This window comes from Garra rufa, chromosome 18 (genome assembly GCF_049309525.1).
Source record: "Garra rufa chromosome 18, GarRuf1.0, whole genome shotgun sequence".
Classification (NCBI taxonomy): Eukaryota; Metazoa; Chordata; class Actinopteri; order Cypriniformes; family Cyprinidae; genus Garra; species Garra rufa.
In genome coordinates this window covers 9,545,651-9,569,780 of record NC_133378.1, presented here as the reverse complement: position 1 = coordinate 9,569,780, position 24,130 = coordinate 9,545,651, and the positions used below count along the sequence as shown (strand labels likewise).

Genomic DNA, 24,130 nt, shown 5'->3' with positions numbered 1-24,130 from the left:
TCTGACAAAGTGTCAGAGATATCCAGACAGTTTAAGTCATGGTACAATGAAAATCACCTCAGCTAAATGCAGTATGTTACCATGTTTTGGTTAACTTCGGAGAATCAAAATGAGGGTTGCTCTGAAAGGCAATGATTGGCTGCATTTCGCTATCCAGTCTTTCCAGGGGGCATTATCTTTGGTGAAGAAAAGATGAGAGACGAGAAGAGAAAGGAGAAGAGGTTATCTGTAAACACGTGGGTTTTTACGTAGGTGCTAATCTAAGTGTGTTTATCTGCGTCTGACATTGTGACTGTAATATCAGACCGCTGTCTGATGAAAGACATCGGCACGGAGCACTCGATTTGCTGATATTTTGTCCTGACAATATCTACAGAAGAAAGGAGATGACATCTAAAGTAAAATACAGATGCTTTAAAGAGGCCATCACATCATGTCACTGTTTTGAACATTTAAGCTTGAATTATAAGGGCTTGATTTGTATCAAAACAAGTCATATTTTATTTTTTCATATATATGTCATATTTGATGTACTTGTATTTCTTGCAAAGATAAAATTACGTTTCTATATATGTATTAAGATAGGATTGCATTACATTTTTATCTCACAATTGACTCTCTTGCTATTTTTAGTTAATATCTCACCACTCCAAGTTTCACTTTGCCCTTGTGCTTGTTTAATTGGTCTAACAAATATTTTTTTTGCCATTATTTGGTAGTCAAATTCATGCTCTTCTGATACTAATACAAATACTACTTGTCATACTTTTTTCCCTGCCCTGACTAGGTGGCTTAAGTTTCTGACCACCATGTAAACGTGGGCGATCCTATGTCGAGCATCTTTGCAGCTTGGAGTTTTGAAAGTTACGGTGTGTTTTCATAGTCCAAACCTTTTTATCTTAAAAGATCAAGGAAAATTTGATTGCTTACGATACGACCCCTTTAAGGTCGACGGCGTGTGACTTCAGAGGCAAGCGTTGCAAACAATGCATGACTTAAAGCTACCATTGGCTTACTGCAAGACCACGAAAATGAAAGTAAGATTTTTATCTCGCTGCAAGTCGGATTTTGGTTACATCGCAAATTAAAGCCTGACAAACTCAAACATAAGCCTGTTTGATCTGCCTGCTCCAATAAAACTTTGCACAGCCATATTTTGCAGATTTAAAGTCACTGTGGTAGTGAAAATTAGGTCACGTCATCGCGGTGTAGTGGAAGGCGCCAGGTACAGGAAAGGATACAGTACAGTCTGATATTAAGCTCAGTCATTAAAGCAGATGGAAGCTTTTGTTCTGATGACTGTAAGCTTCTCTGTCCTCCGGTCTGCACTCACTCCAATTATCTTTCATTAATTACAGGATATAAGACAAACCCAGAACTCTAAAGATGGTTTAATCACGCTTCACTCACGAGTGTTAAATGAATGCTTAATGACAGGGATTAAAGATCAATGAGAGATTGAAAAGAAGGGAATTAAAAGAGAGGAGTGGGGAGTGGTGCGCCCCAGGAGATCATCTGCAAAAGGAGGTGGGTGGCAACCTTCAATCTAGTTATTTATTTAGCTCGAACTGCGCAGTGACCATAGAGATGCGTTTAAACACTCCACAATATGGTTAATAACCAACCTCAGGGTAAGAATCTTATTAAAGATAATGCGTTTCTTGCTATTACTGTGTCAGGGACATAATGGTAATAATAAAGGTGTGTCCAAATGTCTGACGGATATTGTATAGATTTCGCCATGTTCCTGTAGCTCAAATATGGGCGTCAGATACAAGCAATGCCAATTTTGTGGTTTTTAAATCATCAGGAATCTATGAATTGATAAAATAGCGACAGAGAAAAAACAGGCCTCTACCTACGCTGCTGCAAAACTCCAAAAACCATTACATATAATTCACTGCAATTACCAATTGAAATGAATGCTAGAGGCGTAAAACAACACTATTTTTATAGCACATGACTTGTAAACTAATAAATTTTTCCATCACATGCTCCATGTACATGAATCTGATGTAGTAAACTTGCTTAGTAGCGCACCTGGTACAGCACTGCATGATACGGAGCATTTAGGTATGAGTCCTGTAAATAAAAGAGTCAAAGGAATGTAGAAGCATGTTAAAATCGCAAGGTTACTTCAGCAAATGAGTTTGTCTTGTTTGCTTTTGTTAAAGGGGTCATTGGATTTTTCCTAAGTTGAAGAAGTCTATAACATACTTTAGTTCAAATTTCTCAGTGGTAGTGTAAAAAAACACTCTTTTTACTTTGTCAAAATCAGCCCTTTTTAGAGTGAGCTATTCTGTTGCATGTTCCTTCAAATGCTAATAAGCTCTGCTCACCCCGCCTCTCTCTGCCATGGTATGACGAGTCGTAATGTTTATTTTAGCTGCATTTAGTCGCGTTTAGATGTGAAACTTGCTAACTAGCACATTATTAAGAAAGGCCATTTGCAAAGATGCATAACAATTATACTCACTTCTGCTGTGGGTGAAACTGCATCATGAATGATTCGCATGAACATCAACGCATATGTAAATTGGGATTGGTGCTTTCCTTTCAAAAACGAAAGTAATGTTAATCCTCTGCATCTTTAGCAGCTCAGATGTTGGGAGTAAATGACGATTGCTATGTTCTTTATTACATCCAACAACAGAACACCTCAATCACTCAATCTGAGACATTCTTGTCTTCCCCTGCACCTGAGTCGGACTGTTTCATCTTGGTGAGGCGGGTCTAAGGTAAGGCACTCATGTCAATCAACTATCATGGGAGCAGCCTCTGTCTGTGTTTTTAAAAAAAGAAAATTACTTTTAAAGATTAAAAAATAACACTGGGTGGATTTTTTTATCATTGTAGGGTGATTGTGTACACAACCTGCCTACACACATTAATGTTCAAACAACATGTAAAAGTGAGTTTTGCATCCGTTGACCCTTTTAAGACTATCAGTTAGGTTTTGCATAGGGTTTCATTTAGCTAATTTTAAACTATGTTAATTTTCACGTACGTTATTTTTAAACTAATAGAGCAATTACTGCACATTTTGTTTGTGAACTGCTGTGATTCAACCACCAACATACTAAAAGCTACCAGATTCAAGTTCATCTTTCATCTTCAATCTGTTTCACTAGACATTTCACTTTGAAAGTGTCAAGAAACATGACTGAACATTTTGCGAAAATGTTACCACAGGTTAATTTTTCCATTTGCATGGAAAGCATCTTACAAATGTGTAAATGTGATAAGTTGGCTCCGCTAATAAGTTCCTGGCACCTTTCTATAGAGCAATTATGTGAAATTTGAGGAAACATGTTCCACCTGCTTTGGTTATAGTGGCCATAAGCAACAATTATTCATAAATAAGATTTAAAACAAACCCAAAAAAGGAATTAAATATTACAGAGATGCACAATGGAAACAAGTGAGATCCTGGAAATCTTGGGTGTAAGATATCTAATTACAGTATTATTAGTTCTGGCACTGTGTCAAGCTCTGCCACATGTTTCATTCTGTTTGTCTGGCTATGATTCAGTAAACTTGCTCAGTAGCGCACCTTATACAACACCACACTTATTATACGAAGCTCTCCGGTACGAGTCCTGTTAAACACATTTAGCAAAAAAAAGAGTGATAGACTTGTAGAAGCATGTAAAAATCAGATGGTTACTTCAGCAAATGTGAACACTACCAGATTTTTGTTTAGGTTATACATTATTTTTAATCTCGATAGAGCAATGGCTGCACATTTCGTTTGTGAACTGCTGCGATCCAACAACCAACATACTAAAAAAATGCCAGATTAACATTTGTATGTTTCAAATAAAGTGGTTTTAGCACCACTTAAAATGGAATTGAATTTTACAGAGATGCACAACAGAAACAAGTAAAATCCTGGAAATCTTGGGTGTAAGATATCTAAATGCAGAAGCAATTTCATATCATTTAGCATCTTTCAAATGTGTAAATGTATAAGGTGGCTTCGGTAATAAGTGCCTGGTGGCTTTCTATAGAGCCATTATGTGAAATTTGAGGAAACAAGTTCCACCTGCTCTGGAAACGACGATTCTTCATATATTTTAAAAAAAGAAGAAAAAAAATGGAATTAAATGTTACAGAGATGCACAACGGAAACAAGTGAAATCCTGGAAATCTTGGGTGTAAGATATCTAAATACAGTAGTGTCAGTTCTGGCGCTGCGCCGACCTCTGCCACAACATGTTTTATTCTGTGTGTCTGCTAAGTGTGTTTTTAAAGGACCTATTTATATTCACAAGAAGTTTTCGTTTGATGTGTGTAAGGAGATCTACCATTCACTTTAAAGGATTTCTGAAGTTATACTTTCCTGCTAATAGCAGGACTTTATTTATTTTGTGGCAGCCCGCTGTTTATCTTACTGCAGTGTAAAGCAGACACTGTGTCATGTTCATTTTTTGCGTTTTGCACAAGGTGTTATTTTAACTGCGTGTCATCGGCCTTCATGCCGAAATATATATGATCACGCGTCTGTATTTGCTCATCTGCTCAGCAGAAGCTTCTTCTGATGTGAAGACAGCTTATTTCTCTGTGTGTGGTTCTCTGTTTTCATACTGTAAGTGTGTGGGGAGTGTACAGCTCATCTCTGTGATCACTTCACATTGATCTGACGACCATCACATTGAACAAGACATGTTACAAATTACTACACTGAGTCTGTGCATGTGTTCATGTGTGTGTGTGTGTGTGTGTGTGTGTGTTGGAGGGTTGCGTTTGATGGATATAGCAACACGGGCTGTGTAATTTGCTCCATATGAGTGGGGCTGCCGGTTGGGTTCTGGTTTATTATGGCAGGACAGAGCGGGGGAAAGCATCCAGCACTCTGCGGTAGGTGACTCCAATGCTGTCACCTGCACTGACAGGCGTCAATCAAAATGATTCACTACCACCTCCTTCAGGTCATGTGACCGAATCCTTATAGAGAAAAGAGGGATTTTGTTCAGCCGCAAGTCCAATTTGTAAAAATGTGCAATGTAAACAGCTTTTATGAAGATTACAATTTTGGTTTGTACATTTTGACAGATTTATAGCTTTATGACTTTTCTGGCAAAGCTCTGTTTGGAATTGTTATTTTTGTAAATGCAGATTAAAGCGTAGCGTACTAAATTCATTAAATGGAAACCTGTATGCATTTCTTTCTTCTGCAGAATACAAAAGAAGGTATTTTGTAGAATATGGGTAACCAAAGAGTTTTGGCATCTATTAACTTCCACAGAAGACAGTCAGTCATACAGGTAGTAACTGATGACACAATTGTCATTTTTTGGGGTGAGCTATCCCTTTAAAATCAAACCTAGCGTCCTCTCCACACATACCAGAGTCCTTAAAAAAGATTTATCCGTCTCAAACTGTTTCTCGTTACCTAGATTTTCACTGCAGCTGAAATGTAAACACAATTTTTTGTGTGAAAATACACAAATTACATGTATAAACATACACCAAACAGATGTGAATTCCAAACATTGTCAAGACGTGATTTGTGTGTTTTTGCTGTGGTTTGTGTTTAGTAAATTTGCTGAGGACCCCTCTGTATTTCTTGGACAATTAAGCTACACCGTCATTTACCTCCCCTTGTATAGTAAACTATGATGTACCAATGATTTCTCCACTTGGAGCACAGTTGTACTACTGTTTGTGTCCTCACAGAGGTTGTTCCGTCATTGATGAAGCCAAGTTTAGGCTTTTGTGTTTATTGCTGTTCTATGTGAAAAATCACCCAAAATCTGAGCAAAACTCAAACTATTTCTGTCTTGTCTGTCTGTCTGTCTGTCTGTCTGTCTGTCTGTCTGTCTGCCCATATTTGTCTGTCTATCTGTTTATTCCTGTCTGTCTGTCTATCTGTCTCTGTTTCTATCTGTCTATCTGGTTATTTATCTGTCTGTCTGTCTCTGTTTCTGTCTGTCCGTCTCTGTTACTATCTGTCTGTCTGGTTATTTATCTGTCTGTCTGTCTCTGTCTGTCCGTCTCTGTTTCTATCTGTCTGTCTGGTTATTTATCTGTCTGTCTGTCTCTGTCTGTCCGTCTCTGTTTCTATCTGTCTGTCTGGTTATTTATCTGTCTGTCTGTCTATCTCTGTTTCTGTCTGTCCGTCTCTGTTTCTATCTGTCTGTCTGGTTATCTATCTGTCTGTCTGGTTATCTGTCTGTCTGTCTGTCTGTCTGTCTGTCTGTCTGTCTGTCTGTCTGTCTGTCTGTCTGTCTGTCTGTCTGTCTGTCTGTCTGTCCGTCTCTGTTTCTATCTGTCTGTCTGGTAATTTATCTGTCTGTCTGTCTGTCTGTCTGTCTGTCTGTCTGTCTGTCTGTCTCTGTTTCTGTCTGTCTCTGTTTCTGTCTGTCTGTCTGTCTGTCTGTCTGTCTGTCTGTCTGTCTGTCTGTCTGTCTGTCTGTCTGTCTGTCTGTCTGTCTGTCTGTCTATCTGTCTGTCTGGTTATTTCTCTGTCTGTCTGTCTCTGTTTCTGTCTGTCCGTCTCTGTTTCTATCTGTCTGTCTGGTTATTTATCTGTCTGTCTGGTTATCTGTATGTATGTCTGTCTGTCTGTCTGTCTGTCTATTTCTATCTGTCTGTCTCTGTTTCTGTCTGTATGTCTGGTTATCTTTCGATCTATCTATGTGTCTATCTGTCTGTTTGCCTATTTCTAACTATCTGTCTGTCTGTTTGTCTGTCTGTCTTTATTCCTATATATGTCTCTGTCTGTTTGTCTGTCTGGTTATGTGTCTGTCTGTCTGTTTGTCTATTTCTATCTATCTGTCTGTCTCTGTTTCTGTCTGTCTGTCTATCTGTTTATCTAGATATTTTGTGTCTGTCTATCTGTATTCTTGCTTGTTTCTCTGTTTTCACGTCTTTGTTCTCATGTCTATTTATCTGTTCTTCATCTGTCTGTCTGTCTCTCTGTTTTTATTTATCTGTCTGTCTCTGTCCGTATATTTGTGTTTTCATTCATGCCTCATTGTTATTCTGTCCTCAAAAGGGTCAAAACACCATTAAAGTCCTCTCCATGGCAGTCATGTCCTCACTGGAAGCAACACAAAGCAACAAGTATGTCTCATAAAATGTTACGACATGAAAGTGGACAGTAGAGACCAACAAAACCTTTTGCACTCCTCCAAGGCTGAAGCCTGCCAGAGACATGAGCTCTATATTTTGTTTTTTTTGGCTTCTTGTCATAAAATCGGAGATGGGGACCAAAGCAGGGTTGAGTCTGTTGAGGGGGTTACATTAAAACTGCAGCTGGTCTTTTTCCTCATATGATACCTTTCAAAGCTTTCATCTCTAAATTTGGCCCCAGAGAACAGAGGAGAGGTAGAGAGAAAGAGCAGTATTCATCACATTTTCATTGATTTGCACAAGCATCTGCAATGAAAACATCAGATGCTGAGGCTTAGTTGGGTACGCGGTCAGAGTGGGCCGGCGAGAGAGGGGCTTAAGGGTCATCACGGCCTGGTGCGCTCCAGCCTTGTTTCATAATGCAAGTCCTATGCTGGATTAGGCTCTGAGGGTCGCGCACGCCACCAGGGTGCCGCTCAAAGCCAGGTGTTCACTTTTAAGGCAAAGTGCTTTTCCGTTCTTCGCTCAGGGGTAAAAATAAGTTTGAAATACCTGAGCTGCGGTTTAGGGGTGCAAACAACTTATTTGTATATAAAATTTGGCAGTCCAGTCAGGTCATGTCATATTTATTTACATAGCGCTTTATACAGTAGATTGCTTCAAAGCAAGCAGCTTTATAGTATTAAACATGAAATATCAGTGTCAGTGTAAGTTCCAATTAAAATTTCAGCTTTCCAGACTGCTTTCACTCGCATCTGACCTCGACTGACTAAACGGAAGAAATAAACCGCAGAAAATTTCCATATCAAAGAAGGCGGAGCCGCAGAGCCACACCTACCTATTACGTCATCGTCACGGACCAACGGTAGTTCAAAGGTGTTTAGCATCTGGAGCAAACTATTCCAGGAAACTTTAGTCGAAATGAACTCAAAACGAACTTTGTTTTGGCTTTGACGTCACACCAGTTTTGCTTGAAGTAAACTGGGGCCTTTACCAGTCAAAAGTCTGGACAAAAATCTTGTTGATTTCTAAGACTTGTGCTAAACCTACCAGGAAACAGTTCTCATGCATTTCCTGACAGTATCTCCAGTTAACCTTCCATCGAGAGAACGTGAGAGCTTCCCGCTCGCTACAAATCGCAATTAGTAAAGCAAACACCAGCCGTATTTCCAGTCAGCCGTAATGCCGTCAGAGCTGCTGATTAATGGCCTTCACATGAGGGATTAACCATTTTCAAATGGGGCAACAATGCACCCATTAAACCCCATCAGCAGTGACGGGCCTGTCCTGTGAGATGGAGGTACCTTTAGGCCTCTAATGGCTCAGCATCAGCTTGCAATAATAAAGAAACAGAGCAATCTGGCCGCGGTTTGTTTGGTTGATGACGAAGGAGCCATGAACTGTGATTTCAGCTGAGAGCCATTACGGAAACAGAACGAAAGGTGGGAGAGGGGAGCTGGCCGTGGCCTTGTGTCTCACACAGGATGAGGAAGATTGCAAGACTTAAGAAAACAGGAGGACGGGTGTGAGACAGGAATTCCAGGTCTTTAGCATCGGAGTGCTCCCTTCTTAAAGGTGCTGATAGGTCACTTACTGCTCAAGCCTGGGAAAGGAGCTTGCACTTGAGTGCTACCAGCCTATGACGTTTAGCTGGTCTTCCTTCCAACCTGTTATGCTGGTCTGTTTTGTTGGGTTTTAGAGTGGTTTTGGAAACTTGGAAAACAGCTGAACGACTTGCTGGACCATGCTGAGAGGCCAGCTAGACCACTTTAGTCAGCAGTAGTTTTGTATTCTCAGGGCAAATCATTGTTAGGTTCATGAGATAAGTACAAAGTATTTCTTTAATCTGGGTTACACTTGAGAAAGATATTAAAAATACTGAAGGCCTGAAATTCATTTCTTTCACCAACCCTCCTGTTTTCTCAAACCTTCTGATCTTTGTGCTTTTTTAATACAAACTTGATACAAAAATTATACACATTGAAGTTTTCTTTGATCTTATCTGATACGTGTGAAAAATAAAATGTGCTTAATTGTATTAAATATGCACTTGTAGTTTCTTAACATACTTAAGTAACTGGATTTTGCACTTTGTAATATTTAATTTATACTTAAACTCTGGACCTCCCATAAGCATTAAGGGACCCAAAAAGATATACTTGGGGATTTCAATAAAACTAATACTTCAAACATGAAACTAGTGAAAATGAAAATTAAATGAAAAGATTTGATTGCTGTATTAAATTTAGACCTGCTCACATTAAATCATATTTTATTTTCACACATTTTTACAGCGCTGCGCATTATAACCAATCACACACAACTCTGTTGAGTTTAGAATGCAGTGGCCAATCAGAGGTGTTCAGATTAGTTTTGTTCAACTGAAACTCGCAAATTCCCTCATCATAAGCAACAAAAAGATGCTTATCAGATGCATGAACTATGTAAGTAAGAGATATATAATTATCATACAGTGTATGGAGAGCTTCACTGATTATAAGAGTCGTTTTGAGTGCTTAAACACTCATCAGAATGACTCATTTAGAGTGCGTTTACTGCATGATTCAGTCTAATAAAATGCATTTCCCAAAATTCAGGATATGGGGGCAATGCATATTTATATAATTTCATATAGTTAATCAATATCACAGTTCAATAAACTAGAAGTTAATATTAAAATATGTTTTAAACACCATATTGCCTATTCTTGCTCTATTTCACCAAAAAAAAAAAAAAAAAAAAAAAAAAAACATAAGCCACAGAACTGTATTTTGTTTTTGATTAACATGACAGTGTTTCGTTTTAAATCATTTGGTTCAATCGCAATGACTCACTAATTAACAGTGACATGCTGCCTCCTACTGGTGGTTTTAATTTAAAATTTAAAGTAAATTTAAATAAATTCACATATTAGCATTCAATGTTTTAGGTTTAAAATATCAAAACATTATTTCAGCATTTGTAACTGCAGGTTACAAATGCCTGTGTTTCCTCTGATTGAAAAGATAATCATTTTATTTGTGCGGTAACAACCTAAAACGTCTTTTTATTCTACATGACTTTATTGATTAAATATAAGAATCTGACATTAAAGATAATGCACACTTTCAGAAAAAATAATGTCTTTAATAAAAGTCAAGGGGGAACAAACTCCCTTTTAGCGCCACTCAGTGGACATTTTACATCGCATATGTCACAAAACGTACAGTCAAGCCCGAAATTATTCATACCCCTGGCAAATTACTTTTATTCAACCAGCAATTTGTTTTGTTGTCTGAAAATGACACTGGCTTTTCCCAAAAGATAATAAGATGATGTACAAAAGGTGGAAAAAAAAATATTTCTCAGCTTTTATTTACATTTGAACAAAAAGTGGCATGTCCAAAATTATTCACACCCTTTGCAACCTGTCACAGTCTATGGGAAAATCCAAAGTTCTATACCATTCCAAATAGTCCAAGCTGTTCTAAAGCATCCTAATTACCCTGATTCATTGGGAACAGCTGTTTTAATCAACTCAACAGGTGGAAAACAGAAGCTCTCGGCTGTTGGTTTGTGGACAGTCATGGGTAAGACAAAGGAGCTCACTGAGGACCTGCGGCTGTGCATTGTGGCTGCTCACAAGTCAGGAAAGGCCTATAAGACCATATCAAAATGTTTTGAAGTTCCAGAAGCTACAGTGCAAAGTATTATTAAAAATTACAAGACGTTCCACACTGTGAAAAATCTCAGAGGACGTAGTCGGAAGCCAAAAGTGACACCTGTGCTGGCCAGGAGGATAGTGAGAGAGATAAAACAGAATCCAAGGATCACCACCAAGGCCATCCTGGTGAATCTGGGCTCTGCTGGTGGCAACATCTCAAGGCAGACAGTCCAACAGACACTGCACACCGCTGGGTTCCACAGATGCAGACCAAGGAGGACACCACTTCTCCAGATAAGGCACACAAAAGCCTGCTTGGCCTTTGCAAATACTCATCTGGACAAAGAAGTAGACTTCTAGTCTTCTGTTTTATGGTCAGATGAAACAAAAATTGAATTGTTTGGCCACAATGATGTAGCCTTCATTTGGCGTAAAAAAGGAGAAGCCTTCAACCCTAAGAACACCATCCCCACTGTCAAACATGGTGGTGGGAACCTAATGTTTTATGGGTGTTTTTCAGCCAGTGGAGCAGGGAACCTAATCACAGTAAACGGCACCATGAAAAAGGAGCAATACCTCAAAAATTCTCAACAACAACATCAGGCAGTCTGCAGAGAAACTTGGCCTTGGGCACCAGTGGACATTTCAGCACTACAACGACCCAAAACACACAGCAAAAGTGGTGAAGAAATGGTTAGCAGACAAAAAATTAACATTTTCCAGTGGCCCAGCCAGAGTCCTGACTTAAATCCAATTGAGAATCTGTGGAGGGAGCTAAAGATCAGGGTGATGGCAAGGAGACCCTCCAACCTGAAAGAGTTGGAGCTCATCGCTAAAGATGAATGGGCAAAAATACCAGTGGAGACATGCAAAAAGCTGGTCAGCAGTTATAGGAAGCATTTGATTACTGTAATAGCCAATAAAGGCTTTTCTATTGATTATTGAGAAGGGTATGAACAATTTTGGACATGCCACCTTTTGTTCAAATGTAAATAAAAGCTGATAAATATTTTTTTTTTTTTCTACAATGATGCCTCTTGTACATCGTCTTATTATCTTTTGGGAGAAGCCTGTGTCATTTCCGGTAAAAAGAAAAAAAAAAAAAAAAATTTAAAAATGTTACTTTAAGTCAGAATTTGCCAGGGATATGAATAATTTCAGGCTTGACTGTACGGTTTGTCAGAGAAAAGTCAATCCCAGAGTGCATTTCGACAGTCTAAAAAACCATTTGAGATACTGGGCAGACATATTTCACTCGTTACTGGACAATACTGAAGAAAATGATGAAATAATTGTACTGTTTATATTTATAAAGTTCTGTCTAAAATATTCAGTTGGATTTAACTGTGAGTGTGTGTTGAGTGGCGTGCAGAGTAAAGCTGTTGAAATCATTTCTATTTAGTTTAGATTTGCTACATTATATAAGCAACACAAAACACTGGATGAGAGTTATCGTGTGAGCTCATCAGCTCTGAAGAAGGTGAGATAGAGCCCAAGTCAAAAGGTGGGGTTTAGGAAGTGGAAGGACATACTCGGCTCAGATTGCGTTTCATCTGTCCCAGAGGCGCACAACAAGACTTCCTCTTCCCCCTTCCACACTTACAGATGACCTTGGAGTTGATAGGCCAGCAGCCAAAGTCTGACAGCCGCAGGTCATGGGAGTAGTTTATGTAATGCTGAGGGACTTTGGTGGGTTATAGTGTTACAGAAGTGAACAAGTAGATGTTGATGGCCCAGCCTCAGTCCTGATTGAAGTAGACATGCAGTGCATAACTCAAACACAGGATGTGGAGGGATAGCGTTTGGGTCGGGTCAAATCTTGCCTCTCTGGACGGTAAACATAAAGACTTGTCTGTGTTCTCTCATCCTATACATCTGATCACATCTGATTGTTCAAATTAATCATTGGAGTTTGGTAGGCAGCTATGGAGGCTAAAAGAAAAAGCGCCCAAAGAGCCCGCCGTCATCCCCGGGGCAAAAGAACTTTACTGATGATCCTCAAAATTGTAATTTAGACTCGTGAAATTACTCTGCGCAAACTGCGGTGCCTAAGGGTGTAAATGAGTACCAGAAAGGGTGAAAACACACAAATTCATCATTCCCAGCAGCACTTCAAAGAGAGCCAAGCATGAAATTTATCTCCCACTAATATCGCTGTAATGTGTTTTCAGTCAAACCGTCTCGAGGAGTTTCTTGCTGCTCATAATGCAGTTATTGAATAGAAACAAAGAAGCCCATTATATTCCTTAACAATGACTACAGTCAAAATTAAAAATGATGTGATTTTAAAGAGGTGTACAATGTTAGTATGGATCCAGGATATGAGCCAAGCAGCGCTTGAGGCGTTAAAATCATATTTCAATATGACACAATTGTTTTTCTCACAGTATTGCATCAACACTTTAGATATTGATATTTGTTATAATGTATTGTGTGTGGTGATGTGTGCATTTATCATTTATGTCATTTCTTAATTACAGATAAAGAAGTAGTGCAGAATTTTAATTAGCATAATTTTTTTTTTTTTTTTTTTTTTTTTTTTTTACCAAAGAGGTTGCAAAAGATATTGTGAAATATTAGGCTCTGCACTACAATTGTTGGTTTAGAAAAAATGGCATATTCTAGTTTGTGTCAAAATACGAATATATAACAGTCATTCTTGAGAGGTGGGACAAAACAGGGTGCTAAAATTGAAAAAATAAAACTTTGTACTCAGACAAAGGAAACTACATTTATGTATATTATATGTACTAAGCTACTGAGCTATGCTTTGATACAACCTCCCAACTTTTCTCTTTTTTTAAAAAAAATGTGTTTTTTAACTTGGAATGTGTAATATAATTTCAACTTTATCTTTAACAGCTTTCTAGATGTTTTTAACATTTCAAAACACATTCCCATGTTAGTAGACAGATTACACTTTCACATGTAACCAACAATTCCACAACAAATATAAAATATCATAATGAAATATCATCAAAATATTCATCTGACGGAGGTGACAGAACTGACGGAGTTGACACATCTGACGGTGTTGACCAAAACCTGAATTTGTAGTCATTTTAACTATGCAAATACATTGAATCAATTAATTACTGTATTAAAACAACCACAACAAACAGTGAGTATGTTATTGTTTATAAAGCTTCTATTCAAGAGTCACATTTAAGTATTCTGATATATTATTGGAACACAAAATCTTACGGTGGTGACATCTGACGGTGTTGACAAATTTGCCATTTCTTTCACAAAACAAATGGAGTTCATGTAGTAGACATTTAGTTTTTTTTTCTGTGATGCTAGGGGCTAATGGAACCTGCTTCAGGAGAATAAAATGGTTTAAAGATTTCAAATAATTTTCTCAGAAATTGGATGTTTGGTGTTGACATATCATAGTTGTGACACACGAAATATTAACATTAGAATTAAAATATTCTAAAACTATAAAACTTAACAGAGCCTGTGTGACATTGATGTACTCTGCAGAAGAGGACTGTGGCAAGGGGGTCCTTTTAGAGTGATAGCCCCTGATATTCCCTGATTTTATTACATTTTAAGTAATGTCTGACGGTGTTGACAAAAAGTGAGGACACACCTTCGAAACCTTATTAAACACACATGTCTGACTGAAAAACAACCTTGCTTTAATATGAGATATTATTAAGTGTTGCCTTTGATAAAACAAGATCTTTTTCATCATTAAAATTTTTTTTAATCCATTTTATAGCATATGAATGAATAAACCCTTCTCTGTGGACACACAGTTTTAGATGTAGTGAGAAGACAATAAGTGTCATAGATTTCACATAATAATGAGCAAATGAAATTGAAGGGGATAATTGTGTTAAATACATTCTATTATTAATCCCCATAGCATTTACAATTGAAAATATGTTTTATTTTTAAAACTAATAGCAGTTATAATTGGTGGACATGTTTTGTCCCATGTCTCAAGAATGACTGATAATCATATATCAGTAATATGATATGTTGCGTCAATATATTTAATATATTTTTAAATGCATAATTCGTAATATTTTATTATTAAATTGTATTCATTTAAATATATTTCCACAATTTATATTATTAAAAAAAATCTTGAATACATTTTTTAATTAAATTAATTTAATTTAAGTTTAAAAGTTGAATTAACAAACTTATTTTTAGTATCATTGAGATTGTAATGAGTATTATAATATCTTATAGTGTAGAACTATTATAGTTTTTGACTTATTTAATATTTTGATGTTACTATATATTGTTTTACTTCTATTTAAGTTTTAGTTATTTTAGTTATTTTAAACTATTTAGGTTTTAGTTATATCTAGTAAATGCATGCATATATAATAAATTAAACTAGATTAAAATGAAAAATGTTGCCTTAAAAATTAGCAGGAAAAAAAAAAAAAAAATATATATATATATATATATATATATATATATATATATACATATACATATATGTATGTATGTATGTATGTATATTGTCTTTTTATAATTTATTTATTTTATTTCAATTAACATTTATTTTATTTTATTTTATAAATAAAATGTAAAATATTTTTATTTAAGAAGATTAACTTTTTTCAAATACATACTAGTTTTTAATTTGAGTTTTAGTTTACTTTTTGTCATTTTGTTGTGTTACTTTTAGTTTTTGTTGTTTTTAAGTATGTCTATAAATATAATTAATATAATATACTATACTATACTATAATATAATATAATATAATATAATATAATATATATTGCTTCTATTTAAGTCTTATTATTTAAGTTATTTTAAACTATTCAGGGTTTAGTTATATCTAATTAATGCATGCATATTATATAATAAGATAAATTAGATAAAAATGAGAAATGTTGCCTTAGAAATGAGCAGAAAAAAATAATAATATTTTTTTAATAATTTATAATATTTATTTATTTATTTGATTTCAATTAACATTTATTTTATTTAATAAATAAAATGTAATACATTTTTATTTAATATTTTAGTTTATTTTTACTTTTAGTTCTAGTCTGTCAGGAATTTTAAATACATTTTAAACAAACAAAAAAAGTGAAGTTTAGTTTTAATCAAAATACAATTCTAATGATATTTAGTGCTTTCAAATGAAAAATCACATCCAAAATTAAATTTTTGTGCACATAATATATTTATTATGTGTATATATACAGTAAATATACACACATGCATGTATATATATATATATATATATATATATATATATATATATATATATATAAAGATGTTTATATATTAAAAAATATTTATATTTAATATCAGTTATATGGATTTAAATATATATTTAAATACATGTAATTTTTTTTTTAAATATATACAGATACTGTATGTGTGTATTTATATATACATAATACATAAACAAAAACTTTTATTTTGAATGTGATTAATTGCGATTAATCGTTTGACAGCACTGTATTGAGTCAAGATTGTTTTTGTTAGTTGAACAGAGATTTTAGGACATCAGTTTCAGTACAGAATGACTTCAGGTTTGCGATTTTGTATAAGTTTCGACTTCTTCCCCCCACATCACCCTGTTGTTTGAAATGTAGCAAGAGCACACCATTCCCAGGGAAGCTTGGACTAATTCAGTGAAGTGGAATGAGGAATTGCCCGTTTGCTTTGACAGCCACACCATAAATATTGACTCCTACAAAAATGCTACATTTCCTGCAGCCCTCCTGCCGTCTGCACGTCACGCAACACTTTCTGACAGCTCTAGCCGTTCCCAATCCATCCTGTTTGTGTCGGTCAGGTGGCTGAGAGTCCCAGCTGCTGCGCAGACCTGCTGCTGCTGCCGCCGTCGGCACCATGTGTGAGCCTCCACAGCGGCCAGGTGCTTTTCATTTCAACCTTAACGCTCTCCAGAGACTCTCAAAGAGGTTACGCTAGGTCTCACCTGAGCTAATTGGTCCTTCAGGGGGAAAAGTGTGAGCAGACATGCTATATTGCTTTAGCCTTCAACTTCTTTTGATTGATGCCTGACATGTAAAGGTCTAGACAGAGCGTGTACATGCTAGATGTCGGATTAAAATATGTTTGATCTTTTATGTGGCTCTGATGAAGCTGCAGGAAGTGCTGCAGCATCTCTGTATGTCTTTGAGCTTTGAACACAACATTTATGTCTGGCACATGCAGTGTTGCACGAATCTGACTAGGGCCCTATGATTTCTGCAATGCAGAAAACGAGTCAAGACATAAAAGTTACTGTATAACGCGTAATTTGCCAAATTTGGGATGAATAAATCAAAAGTAGTTCAGTACACTTCAAACGCGAATATTAAGTCAGAAAAGACTATTTAAATATGAATCCTTAAGTTTTTAAGTTAAATCAGCTTAAAACTACAAGTCATTTTAACTTATTACAATAAAAATGAGTTGATATAACTTATAAATTTAAATGGCTTAAGTTGATTTAACTTAAAATCTTAAGGTAGCTGCTAAACTTAAGTTTTTAAGTTGAAACTGGTAAAAACTTTTTACAGTGTGCTGCCTCAACATATGAGTACATGACCACATAAACAACCTCTAGAACTGCTCTGAGAGACACTTCATCAGCATTTCACAGTTTCTTGTGAGAAAAGCCATATACAAATCATATACAGACAGAAATGTAAAGGTCTTTACAGCAAGGCATCAAAATAAAAGTTTGGTTTAACTTGAAGAAATTGTGACAGAAATGTGTTTAATTACTGTAGTGATAGTACTACTACTACTACTACTACTACTATTAAAATTATTGTTAAAACATTATATGTATGGAATATTTACCAGAATGTTTACCAGAAATTTTTTTTTATATGCAACACAGTATTTCTGAAAAAAAAAATAATAATAATAATAATAATAATCAAAATAAAAAAAATATATATACTTTTGATTATTAAATTTAGAAAATAATGGAAAACATAGAATTTGCTAAAAATAAAACTACATTTAAGAAAAAACTAAATGTATTTTATAGGGCTTTAGAATGGAAAAATAATTACAACTACAATTAGTAATAATAAATTGCTGTTGTTTTGAATAATTAGACATGCTTTTTAATAATAAAATTTAATTTAACCATTAAAACTGAGTCAAGAAAAAGAAAATGGAATATGGAAAAATGATAAATGGAAAACAGGAATTTGGAGTAAAAAAAAGAAAAAAATTTCCTTAGGACCCTAAATCTATTATGTAGCTTGGTTTAACTTGAAGAAATTGTGACAGAAATGAGTTACTTAATGTAATGATAGTAGTAGTAGTACTACTAATAAAATCATTATTAAAACATTATTTTTAAGGAATATTTACCAGAATGTATGGCCAATAAATGTAAATATGCAACACAGTATTTCTGGAGAAAAAAAAAAAAAAAAAAAAAAAGCTTTTTATTATTAAAATTGAATGAAACCATGAAAATGGAATCCGGAAAATTATTGGAAAACACAGAATTTGCTAAAAATAAAACTAAATTTAAGAAAAAATAAAATGTATTTTATAGGGCCTTATTTATTTATTTATTGTAATTATAAATGGCTGTTGTTTTCAATAATTAGACGTGCTTTTTAATAATAAAATTGTATTTAACCATTAAAACACAATCTAGAAAAAGAAAATGGAATACGGAAAAAGGATAAATGAAAAACACAGGAATTTGGAGGGGAAAAAATAAACACATTTCATAGGGTCCTAAATCTGTTTTAGCAATTCAGAGATGTGACATAGAAAACAGCAAAATTTGCATTGTCCGCCAAATTTTTTGGAAGATAAAATTATAAAAAAAGTTATATTAATTTGTTTGTTTGCCTGTTTATTTATTTATTGTTATTATTATTTATCATTATGCATTCATATTATTGAGATTTATACATAATCTGTAAGATGAATAAATAAGCTTTCCATTGGTGTATGGTTTGTTAGGACAATATTTAGCCAAAATACAACTATTTGAAAATCTGGACTCTGAGGGTGCAAAAAAAAAAAAAAAAATCTAAATATTGAGAAAATCGCCTTTAAAGTTGTCCAAATGAAGTTCTTAGCAATGCATATTACTAATAAAAAAATTGTTTTTAATATATTTACGGTAGAAAATTTACAAAATATCTTAATGGAACATAATGTTTACTTAATGTCCTAATGATTTTCGGCATAAAAGAAAAATCTATAATTTTGACCCATATAATGTATTTTTGACTATTGCTACAAATATCTGTGCTACTTATGACTGGTTTTATGGTCCAGGGTTATGAATCTTGCTTTAACAAGTTTAGCTGTTTTTATTAGCTTAATTTCTTTTATATTAATTTTAATGTAGGTACAAATATAACATACTAATTTTAATATTGAAAATGTTTTATATAAAATCAACTACATCAGCTAGGCAAATATACAATGCATGCTAAGGTCATTATCACCAAAGCTGATGATTTCATTTATTTATTTATTCCAGATTTTATGGTACACTTCTATCTAGGTCTTGTATAACACATCTGGAATTACGTCAGTCTCCATCTTAACCTTCACTGAACCACTTCACATAAATAACCACTCATCAACTGGATTTTTTGTGTATACCGTTTTGTCACACCATAGAGGTGAATTATCGGATGAAATACACGGCAATTCAGGTTGAAATGTCATTTAAATGCCGTTCAAATGTACTTACAGTTCACTGAGAAAGTGCAGGTTGTGGAAAGCGTTGGGTTGAATCTCACTGATGTTGTTCATACTGAGATCCCTAAAACCAGAAAAAAAAAGAGAAGAGAAATAGAGGTCAACGGCAATGACATACATTTTCATATTTGCTTTCAGAAATCTTTTTAATAAACTCATTGTGCTCAAGAAGCATTATAAATGTAGAATAGTTTGCTGCATCATTTTTTTTTTCTTCCCCAGGACATTTTGATTACTAGAAAGTCCAAAAGAGCAACATTTATTTGAAACAAAAATATATGTGAACATAGACCACAAAACCAGTCATAGGTCAATTTTCTGAAACTGAGATTTATACATCATCTGAAAGCTGAATAAATGAGCATCAGGAATCTGAGGGTGCAAAAAAAATAATTAATATTGAGAAAACCGCCTTTAAAATTGTCCAAATGAAGTTCTTAGCAATGCATATTACTAATCAAAAATTAAGTTTTGATATATTTATGGTTGGAGATTTACAAAATATGTTCACGGAACATGATCTTTACTTACTATCCTCATGATTTTTGGCATAAAAATTGATAATTTTGACCCATACAATGTATTTTAGGCTATTGCTATGCTTCTTAAGACTGGTCTTGTGGTCCAGGGTCACATATTTACTGTCACTTTTGATAAATTTCATTAATCTTTGATCAATCTTAGAATTATTTTAGTATAAACTAAAGTGTTCTTTCAAAAAATAATAATAAAAAAACTTACTAATCCCCAACGTTTGAACAGTATATAATGCATATCATATAATAAAACTATATGTACATTTTTAAAATGAAAACACAATGTATAAAAACAAATATGCCTTCTTAATGAAACATGAAATGTATTAATATTATCACAAACTGCACAGAACCAGCAATATGTAAAAATATATAGCAATTACGGGGTCAAGCACTAGGCAAGGGAAGCATCAGAACAAGTGCAGCAATGAGTAATTGAAGCCATTTTAAGGTGTTTTTAGTCAAAATGAGTGAACCCCCCCCCCCCATAAAACAACCACTACAATACAATATAATCGGTTATCACTTTTGACCACAAGGTAGCACTGTCTCAAAACGTTTTGAATGCTTTCAGGTCATGGTCTCGATGGTACAATACAAAGTTTTGTAATTGTACACCAATGCATTGGTAAAAATGTAGCATTTGATATCATAATACTCGATTGTAGTCAATGGCAATTACATTTTTTGTTCAATTATAGCGCCACCAAGAGGCACAATCCCACCAAAATTTGTGTGTGTCCTTAGAGTGTAATTTGGTGAAAATATCTAATTTTGTTTTGGAGTTATAGACATTTTTCTATATGAGAAGAGAAAAAAATACCAATAGCTGACTTTGTTTGCATTTTTTTTTGCCACTTACTATGAAAATTTTGGCAATTGGGCATCAAAATATAATCGACACACTATGTTTCCGAATTTCCTACGGTGGTTTCGTGTTGATAGGAGTAACGGTTTCTAAGATATTGGCAAATGTTTTTTTTTAAGCGCTAAAATGCAATGTTACACAAACCATAAGGCAAAACCTGGCATGTTTGGTATCACTGAACTAGGTGGCGCTGGCTTGAAACTTCTCAGACTCCGTCAGGGCATCGTGCTGATGACCCATACCGAGTTTTGCAATGATACGTCAATGTGTTCGTAAATATATAGCATTTTACTACAAAATTCAAAATGGCTGACATGGGAAAATTGGGAATCATTTGACTCTGCAACCAGTTTTGTGATTTTTAGCCAAACCATTGAGAAGTTATAAGCAAAAATAGCCATTTTTCATATCTCCTGACCACTAGGTAGCACTGCGCCGAAACACTGCAGGTAGCCTCATGTTATGATTGTTATAACACACACCAAGTTTGGTCTCAATACGCCAAACCGTTGCGGAGATATGGCCTCACATCCATTTTTGCATGCTTTTCGCAGAATTCATTTGCGCATTATTCAAGAACAGCTTGCCCAATCAACTTGAATTCCATAACCTTTTGCCAACATGGTCTAAAGACAATCTGAACCAATTTTGGTGAAAATCAGACAAACCGTCTAGGACGAGTTTGAAAAAGTAGGTTTTACAAAAACTAAACCTTACGATTTTTGAATTTTGGTATTCATTCGACTCGGCATGAGCCAAGGATTCAGAGAAAAAAAGAATTTTGATTTTGTGCCTTACGGACTCCAAACTTGCTATGGTTAATGTTGGCACTGTCCTCTATCAGTGTGCCAAATTTCACAACTTTCCCACAAACGGTTCTATGGGCTGCCATAGACTCAAGAGCGGAAGAAACGGAAGAAGAAGAAGAATTAGAACGCTAACGGATACAATACCTGTTCTCTAATCAATATTAGTCATATTAGTCACAGTAATTTATGAAAATATTTTTTAAAAGTCTGTTAAAACTATACAGATTATATAGTGTTTTCTTATATTTAGCATTGTTTTTCCCTGGTCATCAGACCAGAACTGTGAGTCATTTTGGTGCGTGACCCAACAGTTGAAAACCATTGATTTGTTTAATTAAGGTCTGCATGTTGCAGTGAAATATAGTGATATTTGGTTTATGAGTTTCTGCTTGATTACTTTATGAGTTCATTAATTTACCATCATGGCTCCACGGTCACATATTTTACCCTTCGTGTAATACTGTAGCTGGAGCTTTTGACAGACACTCTCATGATTGTTGATCAACGTCCTCAATTTCCACATTACGATATTCATTAAGCTTTAAGTGCAATCAAGAAGAAAAACTGCACAATATTGATTATACTACAGTAATTATGAGTCATCCAACACAGTAGATCTCACGTTTCAAATGAAAACAAATCAGTTGGCTGGCTTCAAAAGCACAGCAACAATACGAGCCTTGATTACGAGGTGAAATCTGGCCTTGTGTTTTGTATTATTATTATCATGGATGCCTCTCTCAATTTCCAGTTCAATTAATTAATGGACTCCAGAGCTTGTTTGTGATTTTGCGCACTGCCCGGATCTGATGTTTTTATCAGCTGTGCCAATTTTATCTAATCAATAGTGTTGATTGTACACCCTGTCTGATCTAGACAACACTTTCAGTCAGAGACCTGGACAATCTCTGAAAAACGAGAGGCTCTGTCTTTGACAGTTTCTTCCAAAGGCAGCCAAGAACCCTCCGAATGAAACATGTGGACTCTCATATCAAAGAAAACCCACACCTGCACATTTTACCATCCATCAGAGAGGAAGAGTGGAGAGGAAAAAAAAAACAATAAAAGAGGAAAAACTTTCCACTCTGAATTATTGTTCAACAGATGTAATTTCCTCTCTGGTTTGTAGTAAACGTGTGTGTAGTTGTGTTCCAGATGTTTTCTGCCTTCAATCTAATCAGGCCATCCTGGTCATCTAATATATTTATCTTCTAAATTTGACCTTCTCCATTACGAGGCATTTTGGGGTCAGAAATATATCTTCATTTTCACTCTCATACTTTAACTGATCAGTATAGTCTAATTAGCTTTGACCCTGCTGGTAGAAATTTTAAACACACCAATATCAGCAAGCTTTTGTTATCAGTTTTCTTTTTTCTAATAAGGTTCTGTCTATTAACATGAATTAACAATACAATAGTTTTTTTAAGCATTAATTAGTCTCAGTTAATGTAATTTAACAAGTATTAAAATAAAAAGTTGCATCTATTAGTTAACTGACTTAAGCTGACATGAACAAACAATGAATATTTGTTAACAAATATGAATAAATATTGTAACAAACATATTGCTAATTGTAAGTAAATGTTAGTTAATATATTAAATCTTCTCGTAAAACATATTTTCTTTGAGTTTTACCATGTAACATCTTGTTTTGTGTGTTTATTTGTCTGTATTTATTTATTTGTTTGTTAGATTGTTGTTTATCAGCATTTAGGTCAGTCTTGATTGCTGTATGTGCACTATAAATTACATATACATATATAGTTTTAATTCATTTTCATTTCAGTTTTAGTCATTTTTATGAAAGCCCATTTCCACCACTGAATTTAAAAAACTTTTTTCTCGCAATTACAAGTTTACATCTTGACTTTCTCCGAATTGTGAGATATAAACTCGCAGTTGTGAGTAATGAAGTCAGAATTTAGAGATTTAAACAGGCAATTTTTGCTTTTTTTCCTCAGAATTGTGCGTTTATATCTTGTAATTCTGAGAAAAAAAGTCAGTTATATCTTACAATTCTGACTTCATTTTGCAGAATTGTGAGGTCATATCTAGCAATTCTGACTTTATAACTCGCAATTGCTAGTTTATATCAAAATTCACAGAAAAAAAATCAGACTTGCCTGTTTATATCTCACAATTCTGACTTTATTACTCACAAAATGAGTTTATATGTCAAAATTCTGAAAAAAGTCAGACGTACCTGTTTTTATCCCACAATTCTGACTTCATTTCGCAGAATTGCGAGTTCATATTTTGTAATTCTGACTTTATAACTCGCAATTGCTAGTTTATATCAAAATTCTGTGAAAAAAATTCAGACTTGCCTGTTTATATCTCACAATTCTGACTCTATTACTCGCAACTGAGTTTATATCTCACAATTCTGAGAAAAAGTCAGACTTACATGATTATATCTCACAATTCTGACTTCATTTCTCAGAATTGCGAGGTTATATCTTGTAATTCTGACATTATAACTTGCAATTGCTAGTGTAACCCCTCACACCC

At 34.7% G+C, this 24,130-nt stretch overlaps 1 protein-coding gene across 1 annotated transcript in view; it reads right to left on the bottom strand.

Annotated features, from left to right (window-relative positions):
- Positions 1 to 24,130, bottom strand: part of lgr6 (leucine-rich repeat containing G protein-coupled receptor 6) — a 108,171-nt gene that overhangs the window by 40,788 nt on the left and 43,253 nt on the right. Inside the window, exon 2 of the mRNA XM_073823058.1 lies at positions 19,396 to 19,467. Coding sequence (XP_073679159.1) covers positions 19,396 to 19,467 — 72 coding nt within the window. The remainder of the gene's footprint in view (positions 1 to 19,395; positions 19,468 to 24,130) is intronic.